This window comes from Molothrus ater, chromosome Z, assembly GCF_012460135.2.
Source record: "Molothrus ater isolate BHLD 08-10-18 breed brown headed cowbird chromosome Z, BPBGC_Mater_1.1, whole genome shotgun sequence".
NCBI lineage: Eukaryota > Metazoa > Chordata > Aves > Passeriformes > Icteridae > Molothrus > Molothrus ater.
The window spans coordinates 445074-466494 of record NC_050511.2 but is presented as its reverse complement, the minus strand read 5'-3'; the positions used below and the strand labels follow the sequence as shown (position 1 = coordinate 466494).

General features: G+C 44.1%; 1 protein-coding gene across 1 annotated transcript; it reads left to right on the top strand.

Annotated features, from left to right (window-relative positions):
* Window positions 1-2832: 2832 nt before the first annotated feature.
* Window positions 2833-21029, top strand: ALPK2 (alpha kinase 2). Its single transcript, XM_036402519.2, is given in 11 exon segments — window positions 2833-4236; window positions 7740-10572; window positions 12532-12679; window positions 13359-13486; window positions 13593-13628; window positions 14593-14867; window positions 14987-15075; window positions 15325-15542; window positions 16364-16412; window positions 20045-20165; window positions 20167-21029. Coding segments are annotated over 11 exon segments (5313 nt in total). The 5' UTR covers window positions 2833-2874; the 3' UTR covers window positions 20221-21029.
* The last annotated feature ends 392 nt before the right edge of the window (window positions 21030-21421 follow it).

Here is a 21421-nt window from a genome sequence, read left to right as displayed (position 1 = left end):
TTCTCCCTTAATCTCAGTTCCCAGGCACTGAGCTCAGGCAGGAGCAGACCCTGCTGAGCATGAACTTGTGTTTCATTTGCCTCAAGGGCTACCATAAAAATTCCCCATGGTTCTGATCAGAAATGGAAAATCTGTTTACAGAAGATTCGAGAGCCAAACCAGGCATATTTCCTGCCATGACCTGCTCAACCTTGTGTGTGAATTCCTCCTGTGTGGCTGTGCTTCAAGTGCCTCCTGTTGTGAGCCAGGGCCTGATCATCACTGTAACATCACTGGTTTTCAGAGTGAGAGTGGGGACAAGCAGACACAACACCCTGACATGTTCTCGTGTCTTCTGCCAGCAAGCGTTCAACTCCCAGTTTATCAGGAAGTGAGTTAATTTCAGGTTACTGGTCAATAGTTGATGGTAAATTACCATGGTCTCTCCCATTCCTCTTCCCTTTGGGAATTTCACTGTGCATCCTCTGTCACAAGTTTTCCTGATGAGCTGAGAGGGTATCGTACTAGAAGTTCTCTTTCCAGTTTCTGTCTAAATTCAGTAATTGGATTTTTAAAAAATCTTAATACTTTCTACTTTCCTCCTAGATTTAAAAAATAGTATCTCTTTGTCTTGGGTGGAAACACATGCAGTTTTCTCCTGGAATGTTATTTTGCTTTCATTTATGTGGTTGTGTCTGACAGTGCATGGAAACCCAATGTAATTTTCATATGGAGAAATCTTGACAGCTCTTTTCCCCTCAATGTCAGAGTGCAGCCAAACTGAGACAATGATAACTGTCTAGTACAATGGCCTTTAGGAAAGGCTCTGCATTAGTCAATCTGCTTTAAGAACATGTTGCCAGAGCTCTTTTCAGCTGGGGAAATTACCTGCTTTTAAAATAATTTGCAACCTCCAAAAGAGAGGAGAGAGCCATCTGGTCTTCTGAAAAGGAAAAATGAGAGAAGCATTGAAACAATGCAACAGGAAACATTAAGCAAATGCATATTTACTTAATGAGGAGAGGCTGAACTCTGAAGGGTATTTCCATGGTACTGTAATAAATGGATGAGGAAAAGATTAATCCCTACTGCTCTGGTTTTGTCCTGTTAAATATATTCCTTGGAGTTGAAAAGGAAGGCAGTTTGATCAGAAAGGCTGCTCTGGTTGCCCCATGTGCTGTTTGTCTGGGCTCCTTGCTGTACATGGACTCAAACTGTTTGTCACACATCTAATGTTGTGCCCTTCCTGTTAACCACTTTTGTTCCCCACTTTTCACCACGCAGGTGACTGTGGAAGAGGTGCTGGTGGCAGGTTTGCCCAAAGGGAACTAAGGTATCTCTGGCTGCTTAGTGCTCTTTAGGGAGAGGCAGACTGCAGCCGGCTGTGCAGCTGCTGCTGTGTCACCAGCAGGCTTCAGCCCAGCTCCATCTCTCTCCCTCCTGTGGCACCGAGCTGGGCCCTGCTCTGGAGGCAGTGCTGGGGGCTGAGGGGCCAGGGCAGGGACATCGGCTGGAAGCATCATTCCAGCAGAAGCAGGGAGAAGGAAAAGGAGAATGAATAGAGGTGTCTTTAAATGGCTTCATTGGATTACACAGCAAGAAAGCTTTTCCTACTGCTCTTCACCGATTCTGGAATAAATGTAGTCACTTTTTTTCAGAGCCCTTAGTCTGGCATCGTCCAGGAGGTCAAATTGACTCAAAACTGCTACAGTACTTTTCCAGTGCTACCATGTCACACCTTTTTCAAGGTGACTGATGAACCAGAGTGCTCCTAGCAGTGTACAAAAGCATCTCAAGTATCTAAAATCCTAACATTTGGGAATGCTAGGGAAACAGGGGCTTTGTTACAGGAAGAGAGAAATTATTCCACATTTCTTTGGATTCAGCTGGTGGAAGCCTTTTGGTGTATCTCACTTGGATTTTATGTGAATTCAGCATTGCCACACCACCGTGCTGCTGCACACCTGCTTGAGGGGAAAACTTGATATGAGCAGGAAATTGAAGCAAGCCTGCCTCATTTCATGTTCTTTCAGCACAGGAATGACAAATATCAAGCCAGAGCACAAGAGAATTTCTTTAAACAGAAATTGCCCTATAAAGTCTAAGCAGGCTGGTCGTTCTGGGTATTTCTACAAACAGAGTTTGGGATTTACGTCCCTATGATGCCAATCCAAGGAATAGCCTGCTGTTGTGCCAATGTGACCACCAAAGCAGTAGGTAGCTGTAGCAGTGGTGTCTATGTGGAAATGTACATTGTCTGCAGGTTCCTCTTTGCATTTAGAAAAGTTGAAAGGCTGTGTACTAGAGCCCCTGTCGAGGTGCCACACGGATGTGTGGGTGTGCTCAAGGTTTTGTCCTCCTAGCACAGATCGGTCCAGACACTTGGCAGTGTGCTGCCAGTGTCATTGCATAGACAGCCAGGTTAGGGTTACTGCCCTAATGTCTGATCTTGGGTCTTAAATAATGATTTCTTATTTTGAAAGTGCTTGCAAATATGTGTCAACTGACCACCTTTTAGAAAATATCTATAGCCATTTCAGAAGTAATTTTAAGCTTTGCGTTTCTTTTACTTGCAGGTACACAGAACAAGATCTGCACTTCATTGAGAGCTAGAATGACTTTTCTTGACCCAGAACCACATACAAAGAACAAAACTTGTGCAGAATTTGTTGTTGTCCTAAATGAACTTGTGACAGTCTTCAGGGTAGAATGAGGAAAATGGGAAACATTTTGCACAATGCAAGAGTTTGCCCTGTGAGGGTGAGACTGTGTTGATTTCATCAGGTTCTGACTCTTCAAAAATTATTCATTTACTGCTTGAGAAACTCAGCAAAGCAGGAGTTTTGTCTCCACTTGAGAAATCCCTCAAGACACTTGCCTAAAACAGAAGACAACATGGATGTTAAGAATGTAGTTAAATCCCAGGCAACTTTTTCCTGCCTGAGGGCTTTGTCAGAGGATAGTGATGACCTGCTTCATTTTAACGGTGTGGTTGATGTCACTGCTGGAAGAGCAGAGGAGTACTGCAGCAGACAGGTGCCTTCCCACCCCACAGATGTAACCTCTTGTCACACAGGCAACTGTTGCCTTAACACACAAGACTCTGGATCTCCTCAGTCTCTGGCCGATGTCCAGGCATGTAAAAGGACTGGGCTGGGCAGACCTCTAAGCACCCTGCTGGGTGAGCAGGCAGACACTTCCCTAGGTAATCTCACTGATTTTGGAAAATATGGCTCTGAAAATTCTGCTGCTCTTCTGGAGATTTATGCAGAGAAAGTAACAAGCATAAGTGATGACTTTTCTGATGATGACCTGGAGTACTTTGAATGTTCAGATGTGCTTACAGTGCATGAAGATGAAATCTGGAGAAAGAAATTAGAATTTTTATTGGAAAGTGATGAAGATGATCTAAAACTGGGTAAGGATTGTGATGGGTGTGCTTACTTCCTCAGTGAAATGCCTTGTGTGTTCCAAGTGTCAGATAACACTACGCCTATGGATACCCCCATTGGCTTCTGTGAGCATCAGTCAAAAATCAAAGGAGTAAACGTAAGGAGAGACCCCTCTATGTACAGCCAGTCATCTCTGCAGACAGAGATGACTCTCACTGTTGGACAGCACCGAGATAAAAGTGCCATTTTGAAAGACAAAGAGAAGAATCAAGTGCCTGTTGCTTCTGCAGCCACTGGAAATGAACATCCCAGAAGTGAAGAAGAGACTAATGGAAGTGACCATCTGGCTGCAGGTTCCTCAAGGGACGGACCAAAGCCCACGGACACTGTCCCTGCCCAGGTAGATTCCTCTGCCCATGGCATAGGTGCTGCTTGCACTGATCAGGCTTTCAGGACAAGGACAGAAACCAGCCCCGATGGGGACATGCTGGGGGAAAGCTCACTGCTGCTGGAGGAGGGGAGAAGGAATGTGCCAGAGGGAAATGCACGGCACGCTGTCTGTACCTTAACAGAAAGTCTGAAGAGAAACCTTTTCAAGCTGTTAAACCCTATAGAACTTTGCAGATATGTAAGTAGTATAGGACAGCCTTTCCAGGCTGCAGCAGCAGGTAGGGAATCCAGAGCTCCGTCTCCCAGTCAGGAAGGTGTCTGTGCAGCACAGATTCCCGAGAAAGCAGAGAGTGTGCAAATGCAGGCTGCTCTGTGTCCGACAGAAGAGGCAGATAAAGACAGTCACTGGGAAAGGAAAAGGACTCAGGGGCCGTCTGAGCAAAACCAGATGCCAGATGAGAACATCTCGTTTGGGGTAAGTAACGTCTTTATCATTTAACACAAAGAGCTGCTCTGCTGAACTCAATGCAATTTATTCCTGCTTGTCACAAAATAATGTAAAATCAAAATTACTTTGAAAGATACTATTAATGTACTTCTGAATGACAGCTACGGCTGGGAGGGAAATCTGGGTTTAGAAAAGGCCCAAGTAAAGCCTAAGCTGTTCTAATTATAGAGTGAGCCTGATAATGGTGAGAGGCACTAATGGGCCTCTGGACAGCTGGATAGAGAAATCTGATATGGAGGGTATTGCACAGGTCTTAGCAAAGTAATGCTTCTTTCAACCCAGAAAGTTTCTCAAATACCTGTTGGTATTTGAGCAGAGAATGCTTTGATTTACTTTCTTTTCAATCTATATGCAACAAACAAAACCATTCTCCACTAATGGTGCTGGAAACCTAAACCAAATCAGCAGGGGTTTGCTCTGGTTTTGTAACAACGAAGGGAATTCAATGCAGAGAGTTCATGTTACAGAGGTGAATGGAGCTCTGTGATTTTTAAAAATAAAACAATGAAAGAATTGGATATTACAGTTGAAACATACACACAAACCAATTAAAAGTTCAAACCCCTGTGGTACTGTCCATGTACTTGCATATTTTATGCTGTTGGTAGAAAATGAGCTGGAGAAATCGCCACAGTTGTAGAGACTGGTATGATGCTCTACCAGTTTTCCTAAGTAGGAAAATTGAATCATCATTTTTATTTCACACTGTAAGGACTCAAGATATATAAATACTATTAAATCATGAATAATCTTATTGTCACCAGTTTTTCTAGCTTGAAGCTGTGTAGCTAATTGCACAGAAAAAACCTCATTTGTCTCAAAAAAAATTTTTCCAGTTGCACATGCTTTTCTTTGTCTGATCATTTGGGAAAAATATCTCCCAGTTCTGTAGTGTCACAGTAGAGTGACTTTAATCTCATCACTGGGTGATCTTCAGCAGTCAGAAATCACTGAATTCTTCTTCCTGAAAAATGCTCATAGGTTTCTCTGGTTTTATGGTACATAAAATTCCAATCCCATCTGAGGACCACATGATGTCCTTATGATGGGGAATACCTCTCACTGGAATTAACCTCCTCAGAGCTTCCTGACAGGGTGTATGGCCGTGGTTTGCCAGAGGCTGTGTTTGCTTTCTTTTCCCCAAGTCCAGTGCAATAATTTAAATCCCAGAAGCCTCTTAGTCAAGAGCAGCTGTCAGGTGCCTGGCATAAATTTCAGAGCAGCCCCTTAAAGTCTTGTTGTGCCTAGTCAGTATGTCTGCATTTCCATGGCCAAAATTTTTCACTGGATAAAAAATGAGTATTGTTGTACACAAAAGGATGAGAGCTGGGCACAGACCAAACCCTATTTTTAAACATGTGTGTATGACAGTGAAATTCAGGTGTAGCTTCAAAATTATGTGGTCTTGAAAATGAGCCAAGCAAAAGCATCCCGCCTGAATACTGCTCCCTTTTTTGGAGCGCTAGAAAAACGTGGACAGCTTCTCACAGTACCCATATAGTAAGCCAGAAACTCCTCAGAAATCTGCCTGTGTAATCTAAGAGAGGTAAGAGCGAATCTATTGCTGCACACGGGTTTCTGTAGAAGTACCCTTGGGCGTTTGCTGGAGCCCAGAGTGAGAGTGCTCTGCGGGAGCAAGGGGAGGGGCTCACAGCAAACCCCGCAGCTGACTGCTTTGGAAGGGTGTGATATTTTCCCTGTCCATGTGGGAATCAGGTCTGCTGAGGGGTACTGAGCAGCCACGGGATCACAGCACTAATGACCCAAGGATTTACACTTCCCCTTGGCGCCAAGAGTTCAAACTGGAACAACCTTTGCAGTGTGTCTTGTGCAGCACCTGCTGTGCTGAGTGACTTCTCCTTCCATTAGGCAGTTAAAGTGGGAGCCTCCTCACTCCTTTCACGACCTCATGGCCTAGCCTCAGGTGAAATTCTTTATTTACCTGCTGCTTCAGAGCAACTTCATTAATAATAGGTCCAAGACACCAAAGGTGCCAGCTGTGTGATGTTACATAGTGTACAGAGAGCCCAGGAGGCTTTTCTGGCTGTCATTGGGAATCTGGTTCTGTTAGCAGTCACCCAGCACCCTGTTCCTGTCAGTGTTCAGCCAGAGCCCTGTTCCTGTCAGAGTTCAGTGTTCAGCCAGAGCCCTGTTCCTGTCAGTGGTCAGCACCCTTGGGTCCCTGTCAGTGGTCAATGTTAGCACTCTTGGCACAAGGTGCTCCTGTCACTCCTGGGTTACAGAGCCATTATTCTCTTTTTTTCCATATCAGAACAGCCTGTTCACATAAAATCTGAGATCTTTGGTTTGACCTTGCCAAGACAGATTTCTGTCACTTTTAGATAATTTTGAATTTTGTTATCCAAAGGGGGGAGAAGCAGAACTGACACAGGTAATTGGGCATCTGGCTGAGATGAGAGCTCGGTGCTGCGAGGCAATGGTCCGGGCCTGAGCCGTGCCAGAGCGGCTGCAGCTCTGTGTCAGAGCAAGCAGGGGAGTCCTGAGTGGAGTCACTGCAGCTCATGACACCAGCCCTGCTCATTCAGTAGGATCTACCCTAGGAATGACAGTGAACATCCCATTTTGTTGCCCATGTCTTAAGTTGGCTCCAGTCTTTCCTGGAAGACACACCAAGAAAAAATCCCTTAGAAAATCTATACTGCTTTAGAGCATGGACTCCTGACAGCTGTGCATGGTCAGCCTGTTGCTCTGTGTTGTTGGCCTTTAAAATATTATAGTTCTTCACTTTCTGGCCTTTAAAATATTATAGTTCTTCCTCTTTTTCTTCCTTTGAGCAGGAATAGCAGGAGGCTGGCAGGATGTGCCTGTCACTCTTCAGGATAAAGCACAGCTCAGGTCTTTTGTTTCACCTGTCTAAAGCAGTTGAAATAACTACAGATATTGAGGTATTTCAGCTGCTCCAGGGCAGGTGTGCCATTTAAAAGAGAGTGTCATTTTAGGAAAGGGGAATTTGAGTGGTATTGCATGAAACAGGGAAGTGGTAAGATCCACTAAGGCAGATTGCTGGAGAACAATATAAAGTAAAAGCAGTCCCAAATCTAGTGGATTTGAGGGAGCTGAGATCCAGAGACAGTGGGTCTGTATTCTAGTCTGTATTCTGGGGATTGTTTGTTACACTCCATTTGTACAAACAGAGGGATATAAATATAACATGGGGACTTTGCTTGCAAAGGAAAATTACCTTGCAAAACTATTTCTGCTTAAAAAACAGTGAGAAACTGTGAGGTAGAATTGATTAGCTTCATTACAAATCCTTCTCTAAGGAGCAACACTTTCAGACTCAGACCCAGGAGGTTGATTTCAATCCATTATGTTGATAGTTACAAGTCAGAAATTTGACTATTGACAAATATATTAAAAAAAAAAAGTTAAAAAATGCAAGTCTTTAGGCCTGTGTCAAGCTGTAGTTCTAATTTTTAATTACGTTGCTCTATTTTCCTTCTTTGAAGAGTCAAGGTGCTAATCTTAAAAGCGTTACCCAGAATTGTGAGAACCTCTGTATGGAGCCCAGCACAGAAAAGGAAGGCATCCTCAGCACTTGTGAGAGTGCAGGAACCAGCCAGCTCTCTGCTGAAAACACACTGCAAGTGAGGAATGCAGATTTACAGATCTCTTCTCTTCACTGTGCTCCTTGTGAAAAGAGAGAAGGTTGTCACCAACAGGTCTTCTCCGGACAACATATTATTAGGAATGGCAAAATGTCAAAGAATAACATTTCTCCTTCTCGTCTATGGGATATGGACTCTCTTCCTGATAAACAGGAATGCTTGTGTGCTGTTCTCTCTTCTGCAAAGCTGTGTGATGAGCCAGGGGAGGGAGAGCAGAGGCCTGGGCTTGACATACATGAGAGCAGTAACCCAGATATTCTCTGCAGCGCATCAGCCGATGAGGCTGTGTCTGAAGCTAATCCCAAGTCAGTCCTGGAATCTGGAGAACCTGAGTGCAAAGGAGATGCTGATATATCTGCAGTGCATGACAAGCTGTGGAAACTTCTTCATGAAGATGACTCAGACTATCAAATCCCATTTGAAAACAGAGGCATCCCAAGTTTAGGTACGAGGCTGACAGATATCAAAGTCACAGAACTGAACTTTGTGCAGGAGACCTGTTCCAATCATCCTTTGCCAATGGATTTGATAGAAGAGCAGGGGCCCATCACAGAACCAGCTCATAACCCCAGAGCTGAGAAGGCTGACTGCAATGTTTCTGATATCCTCCTGCAGAGAGCTGCAGCATGCGAGAGTGCATCCATAGGACACATTTGTCTTGCACAAGTGGTAGGAACAGATGGTGTCTGTCTAAATTCTGGCATCGGGAATGAGAGGGAAACACCATCCATTTGTGTTTCAGCAAGCAGTGTCCTCCTAAGTACCCAGGAGTGCTTGGAGCCAAAGCCAATGGCCACGGGCAGGAATGGATCCACTGTGGCTTGGGAAGGGAAGCCTGCTGTTAATAGTGCTGCCCAAACATGTGAAGCAGATTCTCTTCAAGGGTTACAAAGTACTCAGAGTGGTAATTTAGCATGTCCCAAAGCTGACATACCAGATATGTCACATGGGACAGTTGGACAGTTCCTTCACACTGAATACAACGCAGCCATGACAAATGAGTCTATACCTGGAGAAGGCTGTCATTTTACAGACTGCTATCCAGTGAGAGGAGAACGGGCGTATTTCCCTGAAGAGGAAGATATTTTCCCCAGTGAAAATACCAGCCAGTTTACACATGCAGAACACTCTTCTGTTAACTCCATCCATAAAAGTTGTGTAGTGAATTTACAAGAAAAAGGAAATCATTCAGGCTTGAGTGCACCAAATTTCACTAATTCTGACGGCTACCATCTTTCAAAAAATAATGGCTGTCAGGATTTTCAAATTGTTTCTAATACACAGAAATACAGTAATGTAATGCAATCGCCTAATTTAATTCAGATTCACAAAACCATAACACATAAGAATCTACCCCAAAATACAGACCAACTGACAGAAATAGCAAAACAAGAAGGGGCAGTCTCTCCCTCTTCTGGGGAGCCATTTTTAAGAGATTTTTATCTAGAAGTTCCCAGCTGTGAGCCATGTAAACCAGGAGGAGAACAGAGAGAGATTTGCATACCTGAGGAACACAGGGCTGAAGCTTCCTGTGACTCAGGAGTTAGTCAGGTTTCAGAGAGTCAGATTGCAGCTTCCCCTTGTAATACAGCAGAACAGCATTCATTTTCTGTAGACAGCACCTTCAGGTCTGATGAAGGGTTAAAAATAGATTCTTCAAAAAATCCCACCTATGCAGCTGGAAGTGTAACATCAGCCAGTGCCCCGCTGCCCAGGGAGGCTCCAAGTGAGCACCACAGCACAGCAAGTGGGGACGATGGAGGTGCCCGGGATTGGCTACATTCCCAACAGCTGCTTGGAAACAAAACCCTGCCCTTCCCCACATCTGTAAGCCACTCAGAGAGCCTTCCCAGTGGATCTGCAGTGGCGTGTCCTGCCACAAGAAATGAGGGAAAAACTGGATCCATACAAACTGGAGTCAAAGTAAACAGAAATTTAACTACATTGGAAATTTCCTGCAAGTCATTGAAGGGTCTGTTCCAGAGGGTCCCTGGAGAAACCAAAGGAGAAGCAGCCTTGTGTGAAAATGACCATGAGATTCCAAGAGCTATTGAAGATAACCCAGATGAAGCTGAAGCAAAGGCTCCTTTGCACACTTTGACTGGCTCCCAGGCTCCGAAACAGATTATGAATATTAACACAGAGCAGACTTGTCCTGACTTGATCCCTTCCAGCAAGATAGCCAAGGCTGAGAATTCAGTTAAATCCACTGAGTATGATAAAATGGAGGAAGTCAGGACAGAAGAGAGTGTGGTAAGTGGTTTAGTTAATTTGCCACCAGTTGATTCAGGGAACAACCAGCGTTTTCAAGAACAACCACCCCGCAGAAGAACTCCATCATTCTCTTTGGCGTGGACCACGCTTGATCCATTCCCAGTCAACACAGAAAGTCAAAGAAATCAGGAAGGGTCAAAATCCTGCCAGATACCAGTGGCTGCAGAGCCTGAGCCCATCAAATGTAAAGAGGACACAACAAAGAGCGGGCATGTAGCTGCTGGAGCTAAGAAGAAATTACCACCAGCAACTCTGTCCAAAAAACCCAGGCTGGAGGAGAGGGGAAGTGTCAGCAAGGATACCAGCTGCGTTAAAAAGTCTGGCAAGAGCGAGGGAGGTGTGATTCATAAAGAGGATAGAAAAGAGCAAAGGAAACTCATTTTGAAAAAAGATAGCAAAGGTAAGAGAAAATGGATTTTCTTTTCTGTCCTTTGCCATCATTCTGGCTACAGTAGAAAATTAAGATTATTGAAAGGCACTGCAAGCCTCTTTCAGACTGACTCAGTCAGCTAAAGGTGTCCTGCCCTCATGGAGCTTTATTTCCAGATTTGTGCACTTAGTAATGAGTGCTGTGCCCATGCCACAGAGATAAACCCTTTTCCCAGCTGGCAAGTATATTCAATTCATGAGCTTTGTAGCCTATTTAAAATAATCACTGCCTCATTGGCCTCTTGGAGTAACTTTGCATGGAGGAACAGCATAATGGTGCCACATAACTACACACCACGTAGCAGCTGCAAGCCCACTACTTGTTCTCTTCCCACAGGGCTGTGTTCCCAGTTATGCTCCTGCATTGCAGCTCCCAGCTGCAATTCCCCCCTCTTGGCTACCAAAGGATTTATTACTAGCAAAGTATTATTGTTAGCAGTAGGGTACCACTGATAAACAATGTTTTGAGGTCCTGTGTGCTGACTTCTGACTGGTTCTGCATTTCTTTGCCCTGCTGCAAAAATGACACGGATGAAATGAGTAATATTAAACTGACAGAGGAAACATATAATGGAAAGGAGATCCAGGTTGCTGCCAGAGTTTCTAGAAGGTTGCTAACACTGTAGCAGGGTTGTGACTGCTGGGCAGATGAGGGATTCATTGTTTCTATGGGTAGTTTGCAAGGACCAAGGTCTTATTTTTACCTTCTGACATGACATTTCATGTTCACATCGTAAAATGATTTAATAGTTCAGAGCAAGACTGAACAGTGACTAAAGGTAAGCTACACATTTGTGGAGCTTTTCACACACTCTAATTACTGTGCGGTCTCATGAGACTTCTACTTTTTCTAATCACATTTTAAAAAACCCCAGACTTGTCTCTGTTCAAAGATGCATCCCTTTTCCAGATGTGTGGGAGGAGAGACACATTCCTTCAAAGCAGGGCAAGCAAACTGCAGTGACTGTGTAATGCCTGACCTGTTTCCATTGCTTGAGGCTGCACTTGCAAAATGTTTTAAACATTCAGGCTGCATGTGAATGCAGTGAATTTTATTCACCTGTTTCTGCTCTGCCTCAGTCTTGACTGAAGTATGTCTGTGGTCTAGAGCACAGTTGTGGCCCTTTCCCTGGCATTATGGGAAGGCTGGTTTGGTTGCTGTGGAATATACTCAGTGTTCTTTTGCATTATTTCAGCTGCAGGAGAGAAGGCGGGCCAGGCCAGGAACCTGGAGCCATTAGTTCTATTTCCAGAGCTGTCAGGTCCTGTCTGTGTCACTTTAGCCCTGATACAGCGAGGTTCACATGCCCCAGGACTCAGGGACTGCTAGTCCAGTGGGGAGACCTGGACTGGATGGGGCCTGGAACTGGGAATGGGGAAAACCATGGCAGTGTGCCTGACCCTTTAAGTTGCGTGTTACTGGAGTAACACCAGTACACAGCAATCTGCAGGAATGGGATCCCCGAGGGGCACATGCCATGCTACCTTGTTTAGAGTGCAACAGCTCAGAATTAACACAGTTGGAAACGAAACATCTTGCATTTTACATCTCTTGCATCGAGCAGGGATGTGCCACTTGAGGCGGGGCTCTGTTGTGATCCCAAAACCTTTCTCTAAGTCCATGTCAATTCCTTTTCTTTCCAAGTCCCCTCCAGCCCCCTGCCCTGCACCATGACCATGTGCAAAGACACTGGAGTGTTCTGTGAGGCCGTGAAAAGTCCTAGCAGAGGTCCAGGCTGGCAGGACCTTTTGGGACTTTTCCCCAGGCTGTGATCAGCCTAAAAAATTCTACTAGTTATTAGTATTGAGACACAAGAAGTCATAATTACTTACCGAGGATTTCAGCATTTGTGTTCTTAACGTGAAATGTTAAAATGCCAAAACAATGTAATTGTCTTCAAATCCTAAACTGTGGTTCTTCTGTTTCAAGCCCCCAGGCTGCTGAAGAAGATCCAAGCAGAGTTATTCCCCGACTGCTCTGGAAGTATTAAGCTGTGCTGTCAGTTTGGTGACATTCATGGTGATTCCACCATCACATGGACTAAAGATTCCCAGGTACTGGCTCGGCTGCAGAGAAGGTAAGGGAATGCTTCTGAAGGACTGGGAGATTCGGGGTAACTGCTATCCATAGGAGGCAGATCTTCTCACAGTGCATTGAAACTGCTCACAGTTTGTGCTACATCACCTCTCAGCTTGTTCATAGCCAGTGTCATCAAGATTAAAAAAAAATATCAAAGAGGTTTGAACCTCATTTAACCTAGAGAAGGGTGGAAATAAAAACTTCTTAAGGGCATTAACAGCATCTACCCTTTCCATTTTAATGAAATTAGTTATTTTCCTTGTAATTCGGATATTTTCCTTGTAATTCTGTATTCTGATCTAAAAAACTCTTTAGAATGTTTCAAAAATACAAAATTAACATTATCCAGGAAAAAAAAAAGAAAGAAAATACATTTCCATCAAAATGCTCACTTCTGAGAAAATGAAAAATTTTGTAGGAAGGATTCTTCTTAGATGTTCTTTTAAGTGGAGAGAAAAAGTTGCATGAATTGCTTAAACTTTCTATTCTGATTCTTCTTGTTTTAACTCTTCTGATTTTGATTGTTGTATTGCAATATTAATTGCAGTATTAATACATGTCATTATCTGCTAAATAATTGTGCTGTGTCTTAACAAATAGTGCAGAGAGATCAAATTTATCAGTTTTTCCAGTGGAAACAGGTAAAATATGTGATAGCACAAAATGCTCTGTTGCAGTGCCCAGGATGACTCTCCCGTCTCTCTGGAAATAGCTGAAGCCAGTTACCAAGACCAGGGGATGTATTATTGCTGCTTGAATAACATGTATGGAAAGGTGACTGCTGAATTTCATCTGACTGCTGCAGGTAAGCCCCACTTTAGAGTTTTGATTAATAATAATGACAATGACAGTTTCCATTCAGAGTTTTTTACTACAAAATTCTTTTTTTTTTTAATTTTGTTTCCTCCTAGTACTGGAACGTCTTTCAAGTTTTCTGAGTTATGAAGGTAAATATAAAGTGAAGTAGCATTGCATGGCATCATACAGAGACACACACATCCACACACTGGCAGCTCTTTGGCACAAACACATGGTTCTTGCAGGTCACCTGCTGTGTAACTGTATCCAGGAGCAAGGCGGGCATGGAGCTTTGGAATGCTTTCCCTGTGTGTTAACTGGTATTCAGTGACACCGGGCATGTGGCCTGTGCTGCAGCTAAAGATAGTGCCTTGCCAGTGGGGTTGTCATTCCTGAACAGCCTGCAGAGATCCAGACCTTCAGTTGGCATGATGACTTTTCTTTCTTTTCCTTGAAGAATTAAAATTAAGCATTTATTCTGTTGTGCAAAATAAAGACAGGACTTTTCATGTAGCAGCACTGTATAACTTTTAATCAGAGAATTTTAGGTGGAATTAAGGAGTGTTCTAATTCTGGCCTTATCTGTGCAGTGTTTCCTTTGTGCTTTGAAGAGAAGCAATAGTGTACAGAGGCTAAACCAGAGGTAACTGCAAGGGACAGCTGGAAGGAATTCTTTGTTGTGTAGTTCAGTTCTCCTATTTATCCTCTTTACTGATGGTCCTTGAAATGTTATTATTAGAGACACTTGAAGTGCAGTTAGGATGTTTTAGTTTCTCTCAGTGCTTAACTTTTTTCCCCCTTGTGAATTTTTTTGCATTTGGATTCCAATGATCATTTAAAGGGGTGAAGTCCAGAGTCTTCCTTGATTTCATCTGTAACAGATTTGCTCGCTGCACTCTGGCTTCTCTCCTTATGATCCTGAGCTGCCACCTTTCTCCATGCTGGCTTTAGATACAGGCAAGCAGCTGCCTCTCAGGAGCTGCTTGGGGTCCCAGCCCTTAGGAACACAATTTGTGCTTCCACTGAGCATTTTTTCCTCCTCTCTGGAGAGATGCATCTGCTGTCCCATGCCCACCCCTCCACGTGCCTGCAGAGATTCCTGTTCTTTTTTAGGTGTGGAAGAAATCGAATTCATGCAGCTGATGTTCAGAGAAGACCCCCTCAGCTCCAGCTACTTTGGTGGGACACTGCATGGAGCAATAATGACAGAGGGGCTGCACTTCGGTGAGGGGATGCACCGCAGAGCCTTCCGCAGCCGCGTGCTGCAGGGGCTGGCGCCCGCCTTCGCCCCCGGCCACCCCTGCGTGCTGAAGGTGCACAGCGCCCTCACCTACGGCACCAAGAGCAGGGACGAGCTGCTGCAGAAGAACTACAGCCTGGCACTGCAGGTGAGCTGCCTTGGCCTCTGTCATCCAGACTTGTGGGCCAAAGCTGCCCTCAGATTCAGACAGATGATCTGTTGAATGTTTTGAGCAATATTCGCATAGGCATGTCTGTTGTAATACAGGAATGCTATGTCCAAAATACTGCGAGAGAGTATGCAAAGTTATATGCAGCTGAAGCTGAACCCTTGGAAGGCTTTGGAGAAGTACCAGAGTGAGTATAAATATATATTTTATATACATATATGCTTATGTATACCACCCTGTGCCATGGCAACCCACTGATTGCTAGGACTAAAGAGGAAAGAGGAAACCTGGGACCAGTGTTACAGCTCTTCCAGCTTGGTTTAGAGTTGGTAGCTGTTCATTCACTCTCTGAGATCACTGGCCACTTTTGTCTGTTTCTTATCCTTTTACTGAAAGAATTCTCAGGATTTTATTAGTTTCTATCCCTTGATTTCAGAATCATTCAGATTTTTCTTATTCATCGCCCTGCTAATAACATCCCCTATGCCACAGTGGAGGAGGAGCTGGTTGGGGAGTTTGTGAAATACTCTGTCAAGGATGGCAAGGAAGTGAATTTCCTGAGAAGAGACTCAGAGGCTGGCCAGAAGTGTTGCACCTTTCAGCACTGGGTGTATGAGAAGACCAATGGGAACTTGCTTGTCACTGACCTGCAAGGTGAGTTGTCTGAGTAGGGGCAATTTTTATCAAGCTTGTGTTCTTGTAAGAGGGCAGTTTGGAAAAGGAAACTAAATCTTACACTCTTAATGGAGGAGTTGTTCTTTTGCATGTACCTTAGTGAATCTGGGCACTCAGTATGAGCCAAATCCGCCTTTTTCTCTCACTACCCAGAGATTAATGAAATAGCTGCTGAGCGAAAGACTTCAGGTGTTAATGACACCCTAGTCCTTCCCCTTTCTTTGCTTGTATTTGAATACTCACCAACAATCGCTCAGCAGTGGAATGCTCCACATTTGGGTTCTGGCTAGTTTTGAAGAAATATGTTCCTTCAAAAAGAATAGTGAAGAAACATCCTCATGTTTGCTAAGCTCCCATGGGTGTGACTCCTCTTCAGTCCTGCAATATATTTGGAACAGGGGAAGAAAAACAGAAAAAGCTGGAATCTTAGGAAACATCCTATATTCTTTTACATGTGAAGGCAGAAAAAATAGCAAAAAGGCATCTAAACAAGATCCCTGAAGTAATTTAAAGGAAGGAGAAAGAACAAAATCCTAGCACAGGAAACAAGCTGTGCTGTTGATCACCCTGACAACTGTAAAATAGTGGCATGAGCCTGACTTCTAGAAACTGCTGGTGACACAGAGAGCATCCTCTTCTTGACTGGGGTGCTTTAAAATGCTTTGAAAAAAAAAGTGACAAATAATTAAAGTGAAAAATGTGACTCACTCAATAAATAATATTTAACGCCTCCATATGTGAATATTGTCCTAGAAATTCCAGTATAAGCTAAGCTCTGTGTTTTCCTTGCTGTCTTGCAGGTGTAGGGATGAAGTTAACGGATGTTGGCATAGCAACCCTGGCCAAAGGGTGAGTGAACGCGATTTCTCAGCAGCATGCTTGTGCTTTACTCCTCTGTCTCTTCACAGTTAAATGTGGATGGGGGAGGGTGCACTGGAAATTCATTCTTGCTTTAACTTTAGAAGAAAACAGTCCTTATCTAAGTGTTTTAACTTCTTCGTATTCATATTTATGGAAAACCCGCCTGTAAAGGTGTAAAGGAAACACTTTTATTTTGTTATGAAAGAATTGGGCTACCCTGTAGATTGAGCTTTGTTTTTCCTGCATGCCTCCCTTGAAACGGGCTTGTCCAAAGGGCATTTCACAAGTGACACGAAGGGTTCTGATGACAGCAGGTAAGGCTCCTGGTGGTCCATCAGCTGGAGGAAGGTAGGGCTGAACACACGAGGCCAGCACTGGCTGCAGTCCAGCGTAAAAGGCGCCCCGGAATCACTCCCGCAGCCAGCAAAAGTGCCAGAACTTTGGGATATGTATTTGTGACACAAGCTTTTATAAAGACTCTTCTCAGTGGGATGCTGTGTTTTGGCCACTTCCCTGATAAACAAGGACAATTGTGAAGGGATTTGATGGTATCTCTCCCCTTTCTCTCTCAAAAACAGCAGTTCTGAGCCTTAACAAAAGATTATTCAGGGCATTGCTAGAGCCTATTTTCTAGTGGTGTTGCAAAGGCTTCAGCTCTTTTGGGGAAACTTAAGTGTATGTGTAAAGATGTAGACCTGTAATATTCTAACTTTAGTCCACTTCTCTTAAGTTAATTAAGGCTTCTAGTTGTAACACAGGCCAGCAGAGCTGTGGATAGGAGTAGGCAGTGGCTGCTGGACAGGGAAAGGGGATGGGGGTAAGTGCTTTAATTTCATATTCTCCTTTGAGAATCTGGCAGGAGAAAGAAGATCTGATCATGTGTTCAGCCTTTGTTCTAAGGACCTTGTTGGTATACCTGGGATACAAGAAGAAACCTCACAATATCATCTAAATTATTAGAGTGTTATTAATATTATATTATATAACAACATTATTAAAAATGTGACTCTAGAATATTCTGGGAGAATCTTGAACATTTTCAGGCTGGCATCCATTCAATTAGACTGATTTACTGATTTACTCTTGCAGCTGTAGATCCAAAGTAAAAGCAGTTGAAATGAACATACATCATCCTGTTACAAACCAAAAGAGTAATAAATGTTTTATTTAGGCAACACCGTTCTCAGGAATCAGAAGATTTATAAAAATGCTTCAGTGAATGTTGTCCAGCTCACTGTGGGAAGTGATTCCTATAAAAACACACATTGTGTTGGGGAGGATGAAGTGAGCACACAATGCAAGCTGTAGTAAGGATCACCTCAGGCATATAGAAAGGAAAACAATTTCTCTAAATGAACAACCTCCTGAAAATGTTGAGTATAATTTTGTTTGTTATTTAGCTAATGGTATCCCTGCAAGATGACAGATTTTTCCTGGTCCTGTATTTTGTTTGCATGCTCCTTTTCTGGAAAGAAGATCTCTGTATTAATGTCTGCAGTTGGATTTTTAATTCTGTGAACATGGGTGGGGAAAATCAACTCAGTGCCCAGAACTCCTGTGTGTTGCTGGGTCTTGCTGCTTTGGGTGTGTTCAGCCGAGCTGCTGAACACACCCAACCTGGTCCCATGAAGGGGGAACACATGGTTCTACTGAGCCAGAAATGCAGAGTGGGACTGGTGTGTCTTGCACCGTGCTGGCAGAGGGGACATAGAACATATCTCTTCTGTACTCCAAAACAGAGTCCACGATGTGTGGAGGAAGGAATTTTGATCTATTGTCCTCGCTCTGTGTGTTTTGCCAGGGAACTGAAAAGCAGAGGAGCCCAAAGCAGTGGTGTGGTGAATGTGCTGCAGGAGCTGCACTGCAGTTCTGTCAGGAGAGGGCGAAGTGGATCTAGGAACGCGAGGGAAGCATTTTTAATGCGGCCACAGTGCTGCTCCTGAGCCTTAAAATCAGCTGCTCTGTAGCCTCTCTGGCGAATGGAAACAAAAATGTCACAGCACGGTGCCTGGCTCTGTGCACGCAGTGTGCATTAGGGCCCAGAGATTTACCCAGGAATAGTGCACAGAAAGGAGGGAATCAGGAGCACAGTAACCCATGGTCATGGTCATTAACTGGAGTGCTGGTTGCCAAGTCTGGATCTGAAACTCTGCCTGGTTCCAGGGCACTGACAAGTTTAGATTTACTCCACATGGTAACAAGAGGCACTGGGGAGTTTAAGCCTGAGGGCAAATCCAACATTTCCCCTTCAGATTTGAGGAAGATTTAGTTTGGTTTGGTGCTGGATAGAAGAAATTCTCTTGATGAGAGCAGGTTTGTTTGCCTGTGGAATTCCTGTTCTGTGGGTGTGTCTGGTGCATCCACCAACACAACACATATCTGTGAGCTCTTGAGAGCAGCTCAGTGAAGTCTGAAGTCTCTGATTTCTCCAAGGCAGCAAGAAAACCATTGATGACCCTGCTGGACTCCAGGATACAGTCTTGGGGTAACAATGACATGGCTCTTCAACCTGCTTTGGTTAAACAAACACAGAGAGGAGAGGAGGGGAAAATCCCTTCAAGGTTCACCTGCTGTTCAGGGCCAGCTGAGTGGGGTCTCCAGAGCAGGGTCTGTCTGTCAGCAGGAGCCTGACTTCTCAGAGCAGCAGTATTCTCTCTAGCACTGTGTAGTCTGCCTGAGGAAGGATGTTCTCTGGATGCTGGGAATGAGCATCCTCTGTTCATTTAAGAACCAAATCTTATTTGGTTGGCTTTGTGCAGTCACAACTCACAGTTCACCTCTGAGGACACTGGATGTCCAGCAAGCCAAGAGAACAGGGTAAAACAGGCTCTGATTAAGGTTAAAAAAGGAGAGGAGCCCCCTGGCCTTTCTTTTTCCTTCTCCATCCTGAGAATTTAACCAAAAAGCCTCCTTTGAAGAGCAGGTGCACCTTTTAAAATAAGCTGATGCAGCTTAAAAAGCAGGCCCTGGGAGGACTGTCAGCATCCAGAGCAGGGTGAGGAGAAGAGGGATACATGTGCCCTGTTCTTCTCATGGTGGGAGGTACAGTGGGGGGTGGATGAAACTGCCTTCCTCAGGAACATTCCTTCATCTTCCCTGAGGGGCTTGGCTCCTTGAGATCCTGTAGGCAGCCAGGGGAAGGGGAGCAGCATAGCCTGGAAATGATGTGCATGTTTAAATGGAAACAGCTTCTAGTTCTGAAACTCCTTGTACAGCAACCTTGTTTCTTCATGGTGGCCACCAGAGCTGTTCATAGAGAATGATGTAGCATGGATTTCCTGTGTGTGTGTGTTACTGAGAAAGGTAGCCAGCAGACAATTTTATTCCCAACTTAATGCCATGAAAGACAGTGCCAGGACCCAGCCCAGAGAGCTTTGCTTCTAATGCTTTTCCCTCTTGTGTCACCATTTGTTATCTGGTTCCTCTCACCTCCCAATGACCCAGTCTGAGTTTCTTTGGCAGTTGATGCTTCTCAAGCCAGCATGGGTAAAAGAGACTTGCTTATTGCTTTCAAGTTGCTTATGAGTCAGCAGTCATGCTCTGCCTCCCTGTGCTGAAAATGAATCTTGAATTCCCATTTGGTTTGTTGTTTTTTTTTTGTTTTCCCTTTGTTACTACAGATACAAGGGGTTTAAAGGCAACTGCTCCTTTTCCTTCATTGAGCAGTTCAGAGCCCTTCACCAGTGCAATGAGTACTGTGAGATGCTGGGGCTGAAATCTCTCCGAACCACTCATCAAAAACAGAGGAAAGCAACACCCACTAAAAGCAAAAATCTGCCAAACTCATCAACAGTAAAGAAAATGGTGCCCAAGAAGGCAAGAGAACCTAGAGACTTCATTTCTTCAGAGCACTGAGTCTCACTATCCCACTTATGAAACTACTCTTGAGGACATGGAGCAGTGATATGCACCAGTGACCTGAGGGGATAACTTTAGTCTTTTGCCTTTTGACATTGTTTTGGAATCATCCTGATGCTGATGCCAGCAACCAAGGAAGAAGCTGATCCTCTGCTCTTGGTGCCTGAGATTTAACACTGGACAAGGTTTTGGAAACAAATTAAGCCATCTCCTGGATTTCCTTACAGACTTCTGTAGACTGGTGTTGGAGAAGAACATCTCGGTGTCTACATCCATGGCCCTGTGGTTCAGCTGCTATGGAAGCATCAATATATTTAAGATGCCAAGTACAAGGTTTGCACAGTATTGCATATGCATGCATGCTGGGTTATTTAGAACTAGAAGTCAGGAAAGGTGAAATTTGGAACACACTGATGAATATTAAAGTTACCACTTCCATTGCAAATCAGAGCATAACAAATCTTGGACTGTTCAGTGGGATTGAGGCTTCTCAGTGCACTGCTGGTACCTGGCTTTTGGAAGTTCCTACAGATGATGCCTATTCTTTACAATAGCGTTCAGAAGAATTTCTGTGAGGACATTGTGACTGTTTCCAAAACAGGAGGTTTAGAGCATAAGGCAAGGGGCTTGAGCATGGTGGGACGGGAACAAAGCTGAAAGCATTGGATAAATGGTGTTTCAAGTTAGAGGCAATAGATTTTTATCAGAATTTTGGGAAGTGTTCTGTTTGAAAAATGCCATGAGCATCTCAGCCAATTAATATTCCAAATGTATTTTGTAGTTTGGTCCCAAAGTCAGAGATGGAGTTTCATTCTATTGGCTAATTGCCTTCAGCTTTATTGTCCTGGTCAGTTCAATGAAAATCACAAGCTGACCTCTCAGAGGGAAACACAGCCCTATTAATGCCAAGGAAATCCACATTCCTAATGATGACAGAATAGTGATGATTCCTTAAGATGTCTGGTGTGCTTTACAGTTGGGATCTGGAAGTGCATGTGTGAGAATATGGATTTCTCCCATATTCTGGTGCTTTTGCCTCTAAAAGAAGGAGCGGAGTCATCCTCCTGTGCATGTACCGCGGTTATTTATTCCTCAGCACGGTGGGAAGATGGACTGCAAGAGGTCCCAAACCTTCCTGA